The sequence below is a fragment of the Panicum virgatum genome, chromosome 9K (assembly GCF_016808335.1).
Source record: "Panicum virgatum strain AP13 chromosome 9K, P.virgatum_v5, whole genome shotgun sequence".
In the NCBI taxonomy this organism is placed as follows: Eukaryota; Viridiplantae; Streptophyta; class Magnoliopsida; order Poales; family Poaceae; genus Panicum; species Panicum virgatum.
The window spans coordinates 52,273,836-52,291,555 of NC_053144.1; the positions used below are offsets into that span (position 1 = coordinate 52,273,836).

The 17,720-nt window shown below is 45.1% G+C and overlaps 3 protein-coding genes across 4 annotated transcripts; 1 reads left to right on the top strand and 2 right to left on the bottom strand.

The window, feature by feature from the left end:
- Nucleotides 1–3,582: 3,582 nt before the first annotated feature.
- LOC120652157 (uric acid degradation bifunctional protein TTL-like) lies at nt 3,583–6,497 on the bottom strand. Of its 2 annotated transcripts, none has more exons than XM_039929890.1 (6): nt 6,236–6,497; nt 6,025–6,098; nt 5,672–5,729; nt 5,489–5,590; nt 4,844–5,000; nt 3,583–4,195 (listed from the first exon to the last, which is right to left on the bottom strand). In XM_039929890.1, exons 1-6 carry the CDS (start codon nt 6,377–6,379, stop codon nt 3,732–3,734), a joined length of 999 nt encoding a protein of 332 aa, XP_039785824.1. In that variant the 5' UTR covers nt 6,380–6,497; the 3' UTR covers nt 3,583–3,731. The 2 variants fall into 2 exon arrangements, with proteins under 2 accessions (XP_039785824.1, XP_039785825.1); XM_039929891.1 differs by having other exon boundaries at nt 3,583–4,120; nt 6,236–6,495.
- Nucleotides 6,498–7,170: 673 nt separating this feature from the next.
- LOC120652165 (histone H3.3) lies at nt 7,171–9,195 on the bottom strand. Its single transcript, XM_039929905.1, has 5 exons — nt 9,073–9,195; nt 8,131–8,202; nt 7,962–8,038; nt 7,780–7,870; nt 7,171–7,682 (listed from the first exon to the last, which is right to left on the bottom strand). Exons 2-5 carry the CDS (start codon nt 8,200–8,202, stop codon nt 7,512–7,514), a joined length of 411 nt encoding a protein of 136 aa, XP_039785839.1. The 5' UTR covers nt 9,073–9,195; the 3' UTR covers nt 7,171–7,511.
- A 3,667-nt stretch (nt 9,196–12,862) lies between these two features.
- Nucleotides 12,863–17,433, top strand: LOC120652164 (serine/threonine-protein kinase SAPK1). Its single transcript, XM_039929904.1, has 9 exons — nt 12,863–13,150; nt 14,400–14,474; nt 15,847–15,948; nt 16,036–16,089; nt 16,178–16,270; nt 16,356–16,448; nt 16,524–16,628; nt 16,729–16,827; nt 16,915–17,433. Exons 1-9 carry the CDS (start codon nt 13,031–13,033, stop codon nt 17,200–17,202), a joined length of 1,029 nt encoding a protein of 342 aa, XP_039785838.1. The 5' UTR covers nt 12,863–13,030; the 3' UTR covers nt 17,203–17,433.
- The last annotated feature ends 287 nt before the right edge of the window (nt 17,434–17,720 follow it).

Consider the following 17,720-nt stretch of genomic DNA (forward strand, 5'->3'; position numbering starts at 1 on the left):
TCCGGCCGGACACTGAGCAGCTGGTGTCACGCTGTGCGCTCGCCCCAGCTTTGTTGATAAAAAAAACATATCTGGTGCAAACCACACTTTTCGTGAAAATTCATGCTAACCACAGCAAAAAAGTCATCTAAATTCACAAAAAAATCACACATGTAGATGATATGATGATACATAATATTGTAAAATATCTTGTTCAAACTCAACTTCGTTTGTGAGATATAAAAATAACAAATTTTAAGCCAACAAGTTGTCCAGATAATAACAAATCTCACAAACAAACGAAGTTGAGTTTGGACAAGATATTTTTCAAAATTGTGTATCATCATATCATCTATATGTGTGATTTTTTCGTGAATTTATATGATTTTTTTGTCGTGGTTTGTATGGGTTTTCATGAAAGTTCAGTTTGTACTATATGTTCCAAAAAAAAATGGTGATGAGCTTTTGTTAATGCTCTCCTAATATTACGACGGTGCAGTGTCTTAAAAAAATTACTTATATGTAGATAAATACCAGGCTTCCCTACGGCTCCTATGTTTGTTTGATTTTCTAGACACTTTTGGATCATTGGCATTCAGGATTTTCAAAGGTCAAATACTCTTCAAAGCCAGAAGTCAGAAATCAGAAGCACTTTGCCATGAGTTTTTTCAGTTTTTGAGTTTTTTATGCATCTGGCTTTTGGATATTCAAAAAGCCAGTAGTACAAAACCTTTCAAAAGCTCAAACAAATAGGACCCCCTTCGCCATGATCCCTAGGCAGCCCTCCCTTGAGAGTTGAGGTCGCCGCGACCCGTGAGCTAGCTCCGTGGAGAAGAACAGGAGCGTCACGGGCCCACCTGGCACATCAAGCAAGAGGCGACCGGCTTGTTGTGTGACGGGTGACTCCCTGTCGCACACGCGACAGATGTCATCGGATCAAAAAAAAGTTCCCAAATCAGGCACGCGCGTTGATTGATTCCGAAAACAACAAACAGAAATAGCACGCTGACAACGGAACGGATCCTAAGCAAGGATGAGCAAGTTGAAAACGGAACGGACTCGACGAGGCAACGACAACGATAAACCCTTTTGCAGCGCCCGGTAACAGACACAAACCGTTCCCTGCCAAGGATCGCATCAATGGAGGATGTCAGCCGCGTGGGCGCCGACGGCGGCCGTCCGCCCGCGCTCCCCGACGACGTGCGCCGCGAGATCTTCTTCCGCCTGCCAGCCCGCTCCCTCTGCCGCGCCCGCGCCGTGTGCCGGTCCTGGCGCGACCTCGCCACGGAGCCCAGCTTCCTCCGCGCCCACGCCCGCCGCGCGGCCGCCTCGCCCCTCCTCCTCACTTGGTCGGACACCGTCACCAAACGAGACGGCACGAGGGACTGCACCGTCCACCTCGCCATCCACCAGGAGGCTGCGGCCGCCGGCGACGACGACCATGGCCGCCGCCGATCCCGCTGCTGCGACCTCCGCCTCGTCCTCACCGCCCGTCATCCGAGCATCTCCGGCGGCATGCGATCGTGGGACGGGATCCTGTGCGTGGAGATGTGGGTGCGGCCGCCGCCACCGGCGGCGTTCGCGGAGCACGTCCCCTGCTCGTACCTGCTCCTCAACCCGATCTCCAGGGCGTGCACCGTCGCCTCGGCCCCCGCCCTGCGCGGCGGCGAGCCCGGCAGCCGCTTCGACCGGGGCTGTATCGCCGGCGCCTACTCGAACCCCGTCACGGGCGTCTTCCACCTCCTGCACTCGTCGGGGAGCGCCATGGTCGCCTGCGATGAGCACACACCTCGCTTCCGTGTTCTGACGGTGGACGCGCCCGACGCGGCCTGGCGCGAGGTCCCAATGTCCGGCGACGCCGACACGGCGAGGCTGCAGACCGTCGCCGGCCGTCTCAGGCTCCAGAGCTCCGCGACCGCGCACGGCCGCCTGCACTGGCGAGTCGGCAGGGAGGAGGAGCTGCTGGTCTTCCACGCCGCGACGGAGGAGTTCGGACGCATGGCCCTGCCGCGGCTGCACGAGGCCGGAGCAGTCAGGCAGCAGGCCATCAGCACGGTGGCGGGCAATCTGTGCCTACTCGCCGGCCTCGCGTCGACGGCGGTGGAGGTGGAGGTGGAGGTGGAGGTGTGGGTGCTGGAGGACTACGACGCCCAGGACTGGCGGCGGAGGCACGTGGTCCATGTGGCGCCGGAATCGCCGCTCCACAGCGACGGTTGCTTGGGTACCGTGCTTGGGAACGTCGGGGTTGTGATGGGGGGCGTCAGGGGCGACGAGGTGGAGGAGATCATCTTCTACAATGGCTTCCAGAAGGTTTACAAAGTCGGGCCCGGATCGAGGCCTAGCAGGTTCTTTGGACTTGGTGAGGGGCTAGCAGTCCATGAGCAGAGCCTCCTGCCACACAACGTCATATTTGGAACAATGCCACGGGTTCGAGGTATTGCCTTCTTGGATTGTCCCAACAATGGCGGGCACAACACCTATCCTAGATGTGCGCTCGTTTCCTCTTAGGATCTTGCCCAACTTCTGAAAACACCTGGATCACATTTGGCAATTCCTTTTTAGCTTCCAAGTTCCAATGGGATGAGAAGATAGAGGGAGAGGAAGAGTCATATTTCTTTCTTCAGATGAATATCAGGACATTAGTTTTAATTCAAACGGTTGGAATTTTTTCCCTGTTTTATCTTTTCTTCATTTCCTTTTGAATTTCCATTTGTTTGAATTGAAATGGGGCATGCTCTATTCGAATAAATCTCTTCTTTATTTTTTGCATTTTTTCGTGCGATCAGCTTAGTTATGTACAATGAAATTTAAGAATCAAAACTTTTTGTGAGATGACTGAAATCTTAGTATTCAAAAATTTTGAGTTAGTTTTGAGTAAATTCCATGCGTGAGTGTATGTATCTGCTTATGCAAAAAAAAAAGGAATCGAGAATTTGATCAGTGGAAAAAAAGGACTACTAGGGGGTGCAGGGGGCTAGAGCCCCCTCTCCATGAAGGAGGAAGAAGGATTAGAGAGAGAAAAGAGGTATGGATTGAAGAAAAATGGAGAGATAGAGGAGGAGGAGAAGGAGCTCAGCACCCCTCCAATGTTTTGCTGCATCCGCCGCTGTGTATGACAACTTTGCCATTTTTATAGGGGTTATCTCTGCGTTGAAGTTGCCCAAATGGCCTGGTCCACACTAAACCGGGCTCAGTTTATCTCAACCATGAATCCCTAGCTCAATCTGGCCCAAACAAATATATGAGGATCGGCAACAAATTTCGGCCCAAATCAAATCGGTCATTCCATGCCCGGAAAATGCTAAACCATATAAGATTGCTTCCTAAAAAAACTATATAAGATTAAAAAAGATCTATACATCAAAGATTGGTTTTAGAAAATGCTAGTCAAAACATTGCTCTTTTTACTCGAAATATGTGATGCAAATACGAAGTTGGAATATGGGCATGCATCACACCTAGTATTGTTTTACCATCTATTCACGCTCTTTTACGAGTGTTTGAAGAAAAAAAACCTACGTGAACTTGCATCACATCCTTAGACATCACCAATATAACCGGTAAAAAGGATTGACAGGACCCCATACCTGTTATTTGATCACAGGAAGCAACAGCAACAATATTTTATTAAAAGTTTAAAGGCTGGCTTTTGGAACAAGATTATTCACAAGTCATAACAGCGGAAGTGTCAAGTTTACACAGCTGTTCTTAAACATACCAACAACATGAGGTAATTACACGTACATAGCAACTTAGCTACCACGGTAAGTGGTGAACGAGAAGGGGGAATGCAAGAGAGGAACATGGAAATGCTCTGCCGTCTGATTCTCCTTGATCTCAAATATGATGCTGACATAAGGGAAGAACCCTGCAGGCGCATACTTGCTAGTGTTGAAGCTCATGCGGTAGAAACCAGGAGCGATGTTGTCAACAATGTCCGTCAGCTGACCGCTGCGGCCATCATTGTTTGTAACTGAAGTGCCAAGAGTTGCCCATCCATTGAAATCTTTCTTGTTGAATGATGGGGGAGCTGAAATATCTTTCCACATCTCCAGATGAACTTCAATTCCAGATGCAGGGGATCCACGGGCGACATCCAGCACATGGGTTGTAATGGGTGGCCGACTTCGGTTGGAGCTACCTGTAATTTCAGGAGCTTTATTGGCACAAGGTTGGGGGAGAGCTCCAAGATGTGCTCCAATAATCCGTATGCGATCTTTCGAAAATTTAGTTGATGAGAAAGCAGAATAATCCAAATTGCATATGGATACAAAACAATTAACATTATGCTAGCAAAGTACATGAAGCAATGAGGATGATAATGAAGGTACATATTTTGATTATGAAGAGTAGAATGATTAAGGAAAGATCAAGTGTAAACTAGATAAAAATCCATGCCCTCCAGAGTCCAGAGCATATGCCCATTCAACGACCCTACCTCATTGGTTTATGCGAAACTATTTGATTCCTTTTTTTCAAAAATATTTCTTGCAAAATGTTGCCTAGTCTTATAGATTCATTGTTATTGTTCTTCACTTTCTGTTTATTAAGAAAAGCTTAGCACTAAATCCATGCATAGATTCATTTTTTCTGGGTTATGCAATATTTCGTAAATTGTGGCTGTTAGTCAAAATAGATTACAAAATGGTCTGTGCTCTACTATATGGGGAGGAACACATGCCAAGTCGAGCCTCTCGCTCAAAAGTGCATGATGCAAATGAAACAAAGAATCTCTTGATACATGCTGCTCACTATCATATGCAAGGTTTGGACCTCTGAGCATGAATACAGATATGGGTAGATACAACAAAACTCGCAAGTATGTTAAGTAAAAATCTATAAACAGATAGAATGGAATCGATACCTGCTGCTTTATCTGATTGGATGGTCGGGTGTTCAGTTGGATGAGAGGGAACAGTAGGCTCTGATGAGAAAAGCTTCGCAAGACGTAATTCAGTTATCTTAAGTTCTTCCTGTGCTGCATTCTCAAGTTCAACAATTGGCCTATTTGTGTAGCGCCTCTGAAATAGGAGGATAATACCAAGGCCATTACAACCATTGAAAAAAAATACTGTATTTTCAATCTTTAAGTTAATGCGTCAATCATGAAGTAAGTTTCACTTTGCAAAATGCAGCACACTAAGGAAGTAATAAAAATTCCACCCAGACAAGTGTCAAACACATCGTTAACTTCATCTGGATCTAGTTTTGATGATGAGGTTCAAGATTCACGGGAAGCTTCATTTTAATAAGGAGACTACAAATATGTGAAGAAATGGTCTCATTATGTATCATCATTCCCTAAACAACAATACGTGGGCATTTTAACTTTGCTGGAAGGCCATAAAATGCAATACCTCATAAGTCAACGGGGAAGACTATTATAGCAAAGATACAAACATAATTCTCTATGTTTTAAGCCCTTTTGGAAGCAGAACTTTGTTGCAGAAATATCAGGTGCGGAAAAAAAGATGCTGGAATCTGAAAGATCAATAGAATGTATTCAGACCTTAAGCTCAGACAAGACCTCAGGTGCAGACCTCCCAGATGCACAAATCATGAACACGAAGCCAAACTTCTCCCTGTACCTGGCATTCCACTCTGCCAGCTCCTACAGCAGGTCAAATTAAATTAAGTCTAGGGATCATCAGATCATGTATGATGCATGGAAAGGGGAGAGCTGATGTAGCACCTGAGCAGTCGAATCCGTGGCTGTGGAGAGCGCTGCTGATTGCTCCTCCTTGCTCCACCTAAACAAGAAGGGGAAACAAAGATTACCAACACATTGGCTGGTGCCATTTTATTTGTCCTAGGTTATGTTGAGTGAAAGGATTCATCAGTTCAGATCACTCTTTTTAACACATGAACTCGCCATCGCCATAACGCATAAGCATGTCATGTTGTTGCTTTCGTGTCTCATGTAATTAGTACCCCCAGTCACAACCACAGTGACTGGAATCACAGGCGATCCGCAACAGCATGGCGGGAACTGAAACTAAACAGCGGAATTCAGTGGACAGGAAGGAGGGAAGACACTCCACTGACTTGGAGACGGAGGGGGAGGTGGTTCCGATTGCCGGGTGCGCCGCGAAGGCCTCGAGCCATCCGTTGACGTCGACCTTGATCCGATTCAGCGATGAACCGAGCGCGCGCAGGGGCAGCAAGCATCATCAACACAGGAAGTGAAGTGGTGGGAAAGAATTCCAAGTAGGGGGCGGGGATGGAGGCCAGCGCAAAGGCGAGAGGGCGAACCCACCTCGTTGAGCCAGATGCGGCGGGCGGCGAGAAGGGCGTCGGCGAGGGAGGCGAAGGGGGAGGCGGCCGCCATCGCGGCGGCGAAGCGGCGGCTGCCGTTGACGCGCAGCACGTCCTCCACGGAGAGTGGCGTCGGCGTCGCCATCTCGCCGGCGGCCAACTCGACAGCGCTCGGGGGTGCGGGTGCGGGGATGCGGTGGCGGTGGCGGTGGGGGTTCTGGTCGGGCCTCGTCACAGATTCCGCGAGGTGGTTTTGCTCTGCCCTGCTCACCTTTTCGTTTGGTTTTTTTATAGGGTTTTTGGGTTTATAAAATGACGAATTTAATCCTACGAGATCTGAGTCCTCACGCACTAGTAAAAGATGGGAGAGGCAGCATGTTCAGCTCGCAATTTGCATGCGCCAGTGCGAGGCCACGAAAATGTGGAACAAAGAAATGTAAAGAAACGATTTCAGATCAAAATTTTGCCCCTATTAAACTAAATAATCTAAAGGACAAATGTTAATGATACGATCAAAAACAAATCATACCGGCTGAGAACAGTAATTAAGAGCGCCGATCAGGACAACATTTCCATCGAAACAGATTTGCCGGCTGCGCTAGCCGTACATCATTAACCGCCCATTGAGGACTTTTATCAGCTTCACCTTCATCTATCTTGCGCATAGCTATTTTATAAACCAATGTAAAAATAAAATAGAAATTGGCTACATACCGTCGAATCGTATCGCATTTTGGCTTCGTTGGTATCACCACAGGAGAAAATGCTCTTTTGCTTCAACGCTAATTCCAAAATTAAAGTCATTTAGAAGAAGAGGATCCTCACTGGTAATTCCAAAATTAATGCCATTTTTGGTTTTACCGGTAATTCCAAAATCAAAGCTACTTTGGAAGCTCTCCCAAACATCCACTGACAGGACCAACAACAAAATGTAACTGAACGAACGGATAAAATGTACACGAACTATTACACGATACTTGACATTAACGAACGGATCAGCAACAGCAATGAAGCTTACAATCCAGCAGCGCACAAACAGCACTGCTAGTCAGCAGCAACAAAGCACACAAATGTCAAACTGTCAACGCGGTAACAACACTAGACGAGACAATTTAAGTATTCGACGACCCTAGTAATAACACCAACAACGGTAGTCGCAACATATAGTGCTGCAGAAGAGAAACTTATGATCCACAAAACAAGCCCTACTGATGTCCGAACATGGCACCACATTAAACCACGACTACGACACGAGATTTTGATTGTCATGATCATGATTAAGCCCTCTCGCCACGGATCCTCCTGGCCAGCTGAATGTCCTTGGGCATGATGGTCACACGCTTAGCATGGATGGCGCACAGGTTGGTGTCCTCAAACAGACCAACAAGGTACGCCTCGGCAGCCTCCTGGAGGGCAAGCACAGCATGGCTCTGGAAACGCAGATCAGTCTGCAAAACAAGAACCGAGTTTGATCAACCACTCATCAAGAAACAGATAAAGTGCCAAGACAGAATCTCATATTTGTTCAATTCATAGATATCTGACCTTGAAGTCCTGTGCAATTTCCCTAACAAGCCTCTGGAAGGGCAGCTTCCTGATCAACAGCTCAGTGCTCTTCTGGTACTTGCGGATCTCACTATCAAATTGTATTCAAGACACAGCGAATCAATCAAGCAGCAGGATACTAGGCTGGACATAGAAACATTCAAGGATATTATTTTACTAACCGGAGGGCAACAGTCCCAGGGCGGTAGCGGTGGGGCTTCTTCACTCCTCCAGTGGTCGGGGCTGACTTGCGGGCAGCCTATGAAGCAAATTACAAAGAGTTTCATTAAGTTGAGGCTTCAAACCAATATCAATGCCGAGCAACAAGAAAGCATATATAAAGAACCTTACCTTAGTTGCAAGCTGCTTCCTGGGAGCCTTCCCTCCCGTGGACTTGCGAGCGGTTTGCTTGGTACGGGCCATCTGCAATAAGAAAAGAAGAAAAAGAATCATGACACATTCAGGTCCCCCAAACCAGAAGCTAAATAGAACCAGTAACTGTTCTCATATGCATAGACAAAGTGCTCAATTTAGAATGTGCAACAATAGTGATAATGCTAGATACTGATAACTTATGAATACAAGGTAGGGGCAAGTACAGTTGTGACTAGAACAAGATAAATTATGCAAACATATTTCTAGTACAAATTAAGAGCACCAACGAGCCTACCGATTGTTGGGTAATGGGTTACAGGGAGAATTTGAGGTAGCCTAGCTTATCTACCTAACCAGCTACAAAATCTAAAACTCACTAAATTCGCCAGACAAAATAAAATCAGAAGTGCTATTCCACAGCACACTCATTATATCAGCAATCAAACCATCCCAATAATTCATCATAGCACCCATGTGATGTATTCCCAACAACACCAGGAACCACGCGAGCATGAACTAAATCCCCAAAGTTCACCAGCAATTCAGATCAGGGCTGCAATTCCGCACGAGATCGTAACAACCACACCCAAATTGCCCCAACACTAGCTACAATCCCTAACCACCAGAGCCAATCCCAACCCAAACTGCACCCCCCACCGGCACCACCAGCAGGCAGCTTCCGCCCGAATCGAAGCAGATCCGCCGAGCAAACCCTAGCACCCCATACCCGCTGCCGCCCGCGCAACCCCCCTAGGGGGAGAGCCCTAACCCGCCCAGCCCCCAACCCACGAACCTCGAAATCGAAACAAGCGGAGACCCGCACGGCGGCGAGGAGCCACGACAACAACGACGCCTTCTCGAATTCGAAACCGCCGAGGAGGGGAAAGAGAAGAGGAAAAGGAGGGCTCGCGGGCATACCTCTCCGCGCTGCTTCTTCGCTCTCTTCGCACGCTTCGAACCGGCAGGGGGGCAGGCGCCGCGCGAGGAAGAGGAGGCCGGAAAAAATGAGCAAGCCAGGCCGCTGCCTCCTATATATAGGGCGGCATCCGCGTGGGATATCCGGTCCGCGGGGGGTGGGCGGCCCAGATCGGCTGCGGGTGTGTTTCTTCCAGGCCGATCGGACGGCCGCGAGGGGTTTGTGTCTTTTCGGCGGGGATCGCCAGCGTGGAACGCTGGGCTCTGATTGGCTGGAGGCGGTGCGTCGCGGATCCTGGACATGTGCTGCGGCTTTTCGAGCTTCTTCCATTTGGAAATGGAATCATAGGAAGACACGAATCGAATTTGCTAAGGGCGCGTTTAGTTACCAAAAATTTTCACCTCCCCTTTAAACATATGTATGAAATATTAAATGTAATTAAATAACAAAACTAATTACACAGTTTGGATGTACATGACGAGACGAATCTTTTAAGCCTAATTAGTGCATGATTAGCCATAAGTGCTACAGTAACCCACATGTGCTAATGACGTAGTCAAAGGCCTCAAAAGATTCGTCTCGTGGTTTCCAAGTGAGTTCTGAAATTAGTTTTTTAATTAGTGTCTGAAAAGTCTTCCCAACATCCGGTCAAAGTGCTGATTTGACATCTAAAAATTTTTGGATGGGAACTAAACGCGCCCTAATTATAAGGATCAGTTGCGAACTTGCGAATGAACACAGGAAAGCGAAAGTAGATGTGGATTATTCTCGCCTTACACTTGACTCTCTCTTTTTCACGTTCAAAAAAAAACACTTGACTCTTTTTTTTTACTATTTCACTATCCACTGTAATTCTAGGGGCGATGTTTATCTCAAAAAAAAAATCTAGGGCAATGATCCTTTTGACCTCTAGGGATTAGAAGGTAGTTGGGGAGAAGATCATCTTGGTGATGGAGGACAATGGTGATTGGAACGGCCTAGGCATAGAGGTTTCAACCAATGTAACGGAAAAACATGGCTGGCGAATAGATGGAATGATGTAACAATGAACCATATCGTTAGAGCATTGGATAATAATCCTGTAATAGCACGGTGAAGTCGGATCCAGTGGAGAGAAACGTGGTGGTAGGAGGCAACTTGTCTCCTATACAAGATGATGTCAGGACTATTATCTCAAAATGGGTGTCATCTACTAGTTTATTCTAAATTAAAATATTTTAAGTTTGATAAAATTCATCAAGAAGAATATACATTTATCGTACCAATAGACATATTATGAAAATATATCTTATGATGAATCTAATGATACTTGGGTATAGTTTAACTCTTCTAGTGTCATAAATGATGTTGCTCTTGAACTCTTTAAACTTAATCAGACTTAAGATGATTGATTTATGATAAAATTAATTAAAATGACTTTCCTTTTAGGCTAACTGGTGAGTGGTTTTTTTTTCTCTCCACACCGTCACATCACCATGATGGTGAATGATCTACTTACATGATCACGGAGGATGGATTGTGCACTCAAAGGCTTTCCACTTAATCTCTTTTCGAGGGAGCCATTTTCTTTACTTTTACCTCTCCTTGTGTCCAAAGAGAGGCATAGCTTATGCATATAGGTTTAGACAGAGATATAAATTATTATGGAAAGTATGCAGTATGATAAAATGTATAGTGTAGCAGTATACTCCCTCCTTCCTAAAAAGAATGCAACTCTTGCTCCCTGAAAAATTAAATAACTTCAAATTTGATCAAATTTATATAAAAAATATCAAAATTTATATTATAAAATAAGTATTACTAAATTAATCATATAATATATTTTTATGCTAAATCTATTAAGACATAAATATTTATAATTTTTACATAAAGTTGATTAAACTTTAAATTATTTGACTCCTCGAGATGCGAGAGACGTATTTTTTTAAAATAGAGGGAATATATATTAGAATTCATTGTTTGAAGGTGTCTTGATGATTACCGTAATCCATACGCACAGTTCGTACCTGAATATTTGTTGGTCCACAAGGATTTCTGAATGCCGTAAGTCTCCGACGGGCGACGGGTCGTGGTGGCGCCCCAACCCTCTGCTTGCTACTTGGGCTCGGTTGCGTACGTAGCGTTGTGGCACGCGGGATGGGGGGGAAAGGTTATCTGGATTCGCTGGTCTCTTCTTTTTCACGTACTACGTCGCGTTGGTCCAGGAGTACCGTACCTGCCGTGCGTGCGTGCAGCGAAGCAGGCTGTCCGGCTTAATCCACGGGCACTGCTTGACTGCTGCTGCAAATACTTACTGTACCGAGTTTTTTTTGTCGAAAGCTACTATACCGAGTTACTGACTGTAGACGATGCGACCCACGAAGCCATCAGCTGTCTCCACGCAACCGAAGCCATCAGCTGTCTCCACGCAACCGAAGCCATCAGCTGTCTCCACGCAACTCAAAAAAGTTTATTTGTAAAAAATTTTATAGATGCAATTTTGCGAGCTGAATCTAATGAGCCTAATTAATCTATGATTTGCAACAATAATATTACAGTAATCTTCCTCTAATCGTACGGTCAAAGACTTCATTAGCTACAGTACGTACTACAATACTATAATTGTAGAGGTAGTTTTGTAATTAAACTCTATTTAATATCTCTAATTAGTAGTCAAAGAAGTCACCCCTAATCAAATATGGCCCAAAGCCCTCAGAAAAGGCCACCGTACCGTGTGCTAGTGCGGTGCCTAACTAACGCGTCCTTTCTGCCTGCACGTCGATCTGTTCGTCGAGCCATTCATCAGCCAACAGCCATGAACTCTCTGGATTTGGATATCCATGCCTCTGCTATGGTGAGGGAGCTTCCGATCTGTTCTCTCTATCCCAAAAGCGATCGAGATCGAGGAGTGCTATCAGCTGCCTGTACGTTTGTTCCTCCCTTTTGCTGCCCATGGTCTGGCGTGGCGACGACAGATGGTCAAGATGCGCATTCAAAATTCTCCTCTTGTGATTCCGTCCGAGATCCGGCCGATGTGTCTCGACCTCGTCCAGTGTCCTGCTGTTTTCAATGCAAGGAATTTGGGTGAGTGCCTTTTCTTTTCTTTTCTTTTTGTTTGTGCGAAAGAGACTAGTGACACTGGAGTTTCAGTTTCACAAGAACTGTGCTACTAGTACCTGCAGAATTATATTAGCGTACTAGTGTTATTCAAATTTCTAAGCATTGCAACATCATTCAACTTGCTAGCTTCTCCGCCTATAAACCGCCTAGTGGAGGCGGCATGGATCAATTTTTGTGTGCATGATTTACACATGCGAGTACTTTCGATGTAATTATTTTGAGTTGCGCGATGGGATAACCGGCGATGTATGAGTGTGATGTGTATATTTAAGAAAAATTTATGAGACTCCATATTAGATAAGATCACACGTAATGGAGGTTTTATAAAAAAATTCATGGCATTAAAGTCTATGCCAGACCGATATGCTGAGGAAAGAGAAAGAGCTGAGTTTCATAGAAGAAAGAGTTTCGTCCCATAAAACTCAGCTGTCACACTTGTCTATCTAGTTTCCAGCCAGATAATTGTGCCATGAAACTGTTACACATAGACTAGTTTTAGAAAATATAGTATTAATTTCAGAAAAGGAAAAAATAATGATAAAATACTTTTGTACGTACGGCCCTGCCTTGGACGGCGACCCGTCGGCTCGGCAACCCTGGACGGCTCCCGCAGCGACACATGGTCGGTGTACAGGGGCACGTCTCTTTCTCCTCCCCCGTTGCCACCTCAAACTCAACTCCGCCTCCTCGACTCCCTAGCCGACCTCCGCCGCATTCCCACACACCCCCATCCGCCACGGCCACCACGCGGGCCCAGGCGCCCGATCTCCATCCCACACCCTCGTCGTCTTCGTCTTCGTCTTCGTCTTCTGTTGCCGCTTGGCTCACCCTGGCGGCCTCGCTGTTCGATCTCGCGCTGCCATGGAGCGGTACGAGGTGATCCGGGACATCGGGTCGGGCAACTTCGGGGTGGCCAAGCTGGTGCGGGATGTCAGCACCAACGAGCTCTTCGCCGTCAAGTTCATCGAGAGAGGCCAGATGGTAACTGCAAATTATCGCCCTTTTCTAGTTCCCTCTTCCCCTCAAAGATCGTCTTTTTTTTCTCTCTCTCCCTTCATGGAGTCTGGTCCTTGGTGCAAGTGCGCGACAGGGGATCGCTGGTGTTCTTGAGTTGTAGGCCACACGCCACAGGCGCCAAGGAAAGATCTTGGTTTGCCTGATCAATCATTCCCTGCTCTGTTGCGCACTAACCTGCTTTGTCTCTTCTGCTTCCTCTGATTGGAACCCCTCCAAAATGCTGGGGGTTTAGTTTGGTGCAGAGGTCCTCAAATCGAACGGCTTCAGATTCCTCAGACAAATTTTGGAGGTTTCTGCTTGTCGTTCGAGAGCATACATAAGTGTTGGTGTTTGGATTATGCTTTATTGCTTTTGAGTATTTCCAGCAAAAGAGATTTTTTTCCCTTCCGTCCGGGTACTGATTAGCATCTCATTTTGTTTGATTTGATTACTTTTGGGTCCTTTTTTTTAGTTTATTTTAGTTGTTGCAAAAAAAATTCCAAGGAAAAAAAGCAGGTGGACAATGTCTCTTCCCGGTAGTTTGGCACCCTACTTTTTTCCCGGTTAGAATGCAGCTTGCGAGCTTGTGTAATTTGTCAATTCGTTGTTGTTAGGCTGGGAGACTCCTTGATTTTTTTTATCACACGTGATTTAATAAAGCAAATTATTCGCACAACGTTGGCCCACGGAAGCTACCAGAACCGAACTGTTCTACAAATAGTAAATTTCTGTTACATAACGTCATCTAAAAATGCCAAAGTTGTTCGGATCAATCATTTGCGATTATCAACTTTATTATTTCCATAGAATTTGTTATTTGAACTTGAATATCTTGAACTGTAATTTTGATTGGATGGTCCCTTCTAAATTAGTATCTTTTGGTTTTGGTAGACGCTTCTAGCATATGATGATCTGTTCATCCATGCCCGCGAACACGGTTGAGTTCATTAATTGACGCTACTGCTAGTATGCTACGCTGTCCATTGCCCTTTTTTTTGTGTGAGGCTGTGTCTGTTCTCTCGAGCTGAATATATTATAAGAGTTGTATCCGGGTTTCTTTGTCTATATACTTTATATTATATACCATGCCCTGTTCTCACGTTCTGAAGATTATCTATACTTCCTTCGGAGAGTTTCCTCTTTTATTTCGCTCCTTATAATACATGTATTAAACTGCGAATATTATCTACTTTAACTCATTATTTAATTCCACACGTTTCTTCTTTTTTGATAGATTGATGAGCATGTTCAAAGGGAGATTATGAACCACCGATCACTGAAGCATCCAAACATAATTAGATTCAAGGAGGTAAATTTCTCTGAAATCTAGGGAAGCAATTATCCTGATATGAAGTCGAAGTTTAATAACTGGTAGTTATGCCATGTGTTACTTTTGACAGTTCAAAATATGTGTGGTATTCAATAAAAATACAGATCTGGTCATGTTTTTGTGGTTTCAAGTTTTTTTTGGTTTAGACAGCTAGAGTACACTGACAGACTTTGGTAACATTCTTGTGCAATGTCAATGTTCAATTATTTCTTCTCTTCTCTTCTCCATGAAGACCTGTTGCAGATAGAAAATGATGGTTATCTGCAGTCTTTTATTTCTAGTACAAGGACAAATGGAATATGTAGCGTGAAAGTCTAGTTGCAGATTTTATAGGGGTCTTTGATGGCGACTATTATCCTCCAGTTCTGCATTTTTCTCTCTAGTATCTATGGTTTATGTGGCTGTGTGCTCGTGCGATAGAAAAATGTCAATACGCTAACCAGGTTATTTCTATCATTTACCCCAAGTGGGACCATTTAGGTTCTCCTGTAAAATTATATTAGCCTTCTTGACTTGAGTTTGGCTTACCCCTTGGAGCCTTCTTTCATATTACTCAAGTGAAGTTTATTTTGACAATCCAATGCCATTTTCAACAATTTTCTGTAAATGAATTGATGGGCAGTAATGCAATTAACCAACAATGGAAAAAGGTGTCTGTCAAAAATCATTTGACACGCTTACAGTCGCTAGTTGTTCTGCTGCAGCTCGTTGGGTGTTTCTGATGGTTTTGCTCACCGTACTTCCTACTACTGTTCTCCAGACCTAATTTACTAATGTAAAGTTTTTTTGCGGGTAATTTACTAATGGAAAGTTGTCCTACAGCACATCAGAGTTGCTATATTCTAGCTTTTATAGAATACAGCCGCCTTTTCCTGTGAATTTTGGGAGCAAGAGTAACAACAAGCTTAGATTAGAATGTTGGTATTACTTAGCTAATAGATGTATTGATCTTGTTTTTCTCTGGATAACCCTTGTTATGCGTGTTTCCTCGGTGCGGGAATTTTGATCTTATAAAACTGGTTTAGTGAGAAATTCAGGAATGATACCCACACAGGAGGAGCATATACATGCACAATTATCATCAGGGCTCCTGTGTTCTTCACCTGCTCGACAAGGCTCGTACAAGCCGTTTGAGTAGTGTGCTAGCAATTTTATATCAGGATGTTCTTGTGACTGCATTTTTAGACATCTGATATGGTTGTGCGACTCAGAACTTTATTAAATGACCAGTCGTACTGTCTGCTATTTCTTTCCATTCGTCATCAGACATCTGTTTTTAACTGATTGTCTAAGTTTAATCTTCAGAAATCATTTGTAGGTTGAAAAATTAAAGTAGTATTCAGTTTTTCAGGTTGTGCTAACTCCCACACATTTGGCAATAGTTATGGAATATGCTGCTGGTGGTGAGCTATTTGAAAGGATTTGCAATGCTGGGAGGTTTATTGAGGATGAGGTAAAGAATATTTTCCACAAGTTTTTGGGACTTCTGTTGTGAGGCTGTATGTCACTACACTGACGGATTACTACTTACGCTCAACAGGCAAGGTTCTTCTTCCAACAACTGATTTCAGGAGTGAGCTATTGTCATTCCATGGTACAAATCCTGTCAAGTTGATTACCACATAGCAATTTTAGTCGAACAGTACTAACTCAGTACCACTCTTATCTCTTTTTCCGTGCAGCAAATATGCCATAGGGATCTGAAACTAGAAAATACTCTCTTAGATGGCAGTGCTGCACCTCGGCTCAAGATCTGTGATTTTGGTTATTCCAAGGTACTCCTGTGCATATTATAATCTCACAAGGTGACGTTTTCATCACCTAACTACTACCCTTCATTTGGGCCCTTTTCATTTTCAGTCTTCTGTGTTGCACTCTCAACCAAAGTCAACAGTTGGCACACCTGCATACATTGCTCCAGAGGTCCTCACTAAGAAAGAATATGATGGAAAGGTAATGCCTGCTGTTCAAGGCTATATTTTTTTATGTTCTTCGACTGAAGCCTTAGAACACCATGTCACATATTAGGTTGCTGATGTTTGGTCCTGCGGAGTAACACTGTATGTGATGCTGGTCGGTGCATATCCATTTGAGGACCCTGATGACCCAAGGAACTTCCGCAAGACAATCACTGTGAGTACACCAATTCCCTGCGTTTACGATGTTCGGGGACAACAATTAGTTTAGCAACAAATTTGGACAATGATAAGGAACTTGTTGGTGTCTTACGCAGAGGATACTCAGTGTTCAATACTCAATTCCAGACTACGTTCGAGTTTCAATGGAATGCAGACATCTGTTGTCCCGCATATTTGTCGGAAATCCTGAGCAGGTACTTCTCGTCAAATAATTCGGCTTGTTGGCTGCAAGTTGCATGAGCTTTCAATAGCTTTTTATACTCGACATTTGCTTCATGCAGAGAATAACCATTCCAGAAATCAAGAACCACCCGTGGTTCCTCAAGAACCTGCCCATCGAGATGACCGATGAGTACCAACAGAGCATGCAGCTGCCAGGCATGAACAGCCCGGAACAAAGCCTGGAAGAAGTGACGGCTATCATACAGGAGGCGCGGAAGCCAGGGGAAGCCGTGAAGGTTGCCGGGCAGGTATCCTGCCTGGGGAGCATGGATCTTGACGACATTGATTTGGACTATATCGACGACATCGACATCGAGAACAGTGGCGACTTTGTTTGCGCAATGTGATGTTCATGTTTGTGGTTCAACCGGTAAAGTAGCAGAGTAGCAGCGAGCTTCCGTTGGTTGTTGATGTATGTAGATCCTTGGATTATGCTTCTATTGGCATCTGGATCAGATACGTTCTCAGTGATGTATTGAATATTTTTTTAAAAAAAATTTGATGTAGTGAATATGACCATCATTTCTGTTGCCATTCCTATCGTCTAGTTTCAATAACATAGCTTGCATTCATTTGCTGATGTGCAGTATTACTTTATCATTTGCTGACGGCACTATCACATTCGTAAAGAGAAATCGATCGATCTGACAGATGAGTAAGCCGGCCGGCGCGGCGTGCACGGAGGCTACACGGAGATCTTCTAGGTGGCACCGGCACGGCGCTTCTTGGGTTCCGACGGCGTCCTCTCGTGCTTGCGAGCCAGCAGGTGCGGCGGCGCGCGGAGGCCCAGCACCACGGCTCGCTTAATCGGGGGCGGCGGCATCGCCGAGCCGGTGCCGGGCGCTGGCGGCTCCCACGGCTGGAA

Coding starts and splice junctions, on each gene's coding strand:
- LOC120652157 (XM_039929890.1), bottom strand. CDS start 6,379: ATGGCGACGCCGACGCCACTCTCCGTGGAGGACGTGCTGCGCGTCAAC. Junction 6,099..6,235: donor GCCGCATCTGGCTCAACGAG/GTGGGTTCGCCC, acceptor AATCGGATCAAG/GTCGACGTCAACGGATGGCT. Junction 5,591..5,671: donor CCACGGATTCGACTGCTCAG/GTGCTACATCAG, acceptor GACCTGCTGTAG/GAGCTGGCAGAGTGGAATGC.
- LOC120652165 (XM_039929905.1), bottom strand. CDS start 8,202: ATGGCCCGTACCAAGCAAACCGCTCGCAAGTCCACGGGAGGGAAGGCT. Junction 8,039..8,130: donor GGAAGCAGCTTGCAACTAAG/GTAAGGTTCTTT, acceptor TTTGCTTCATAG/GCTGCCCGCAAGTCAGCCCC. Junction 7,871..7,961: donor CCTGGGACTGTTGCCCTCCG/GTTAGTAAAATA, acceptor ACAATTTGATAG/TGAGATCCGCAAGTACCAGA.
- LOC120652164 (XM_039929904.1), top strand. CDS start 13,031: ATGGAGCGGTACGAGGTGATCCGGGACATCGGGTCGGGCAACTTCGGG. Junction 16,629..16,728: donor ACTTCCGCAAGACAATCACT/GTGAGTACACCA, acceptor TGTCTTACGCAG/AGGATACTCAGTGTTCAATA. Junction 16,828..16,914: donor TTGTCGGAAATCCTGAGCAG/GTACTTCTCGTC, acceptor TGCTTCATGCAG/AGAATAACCATTCCAGAAAT.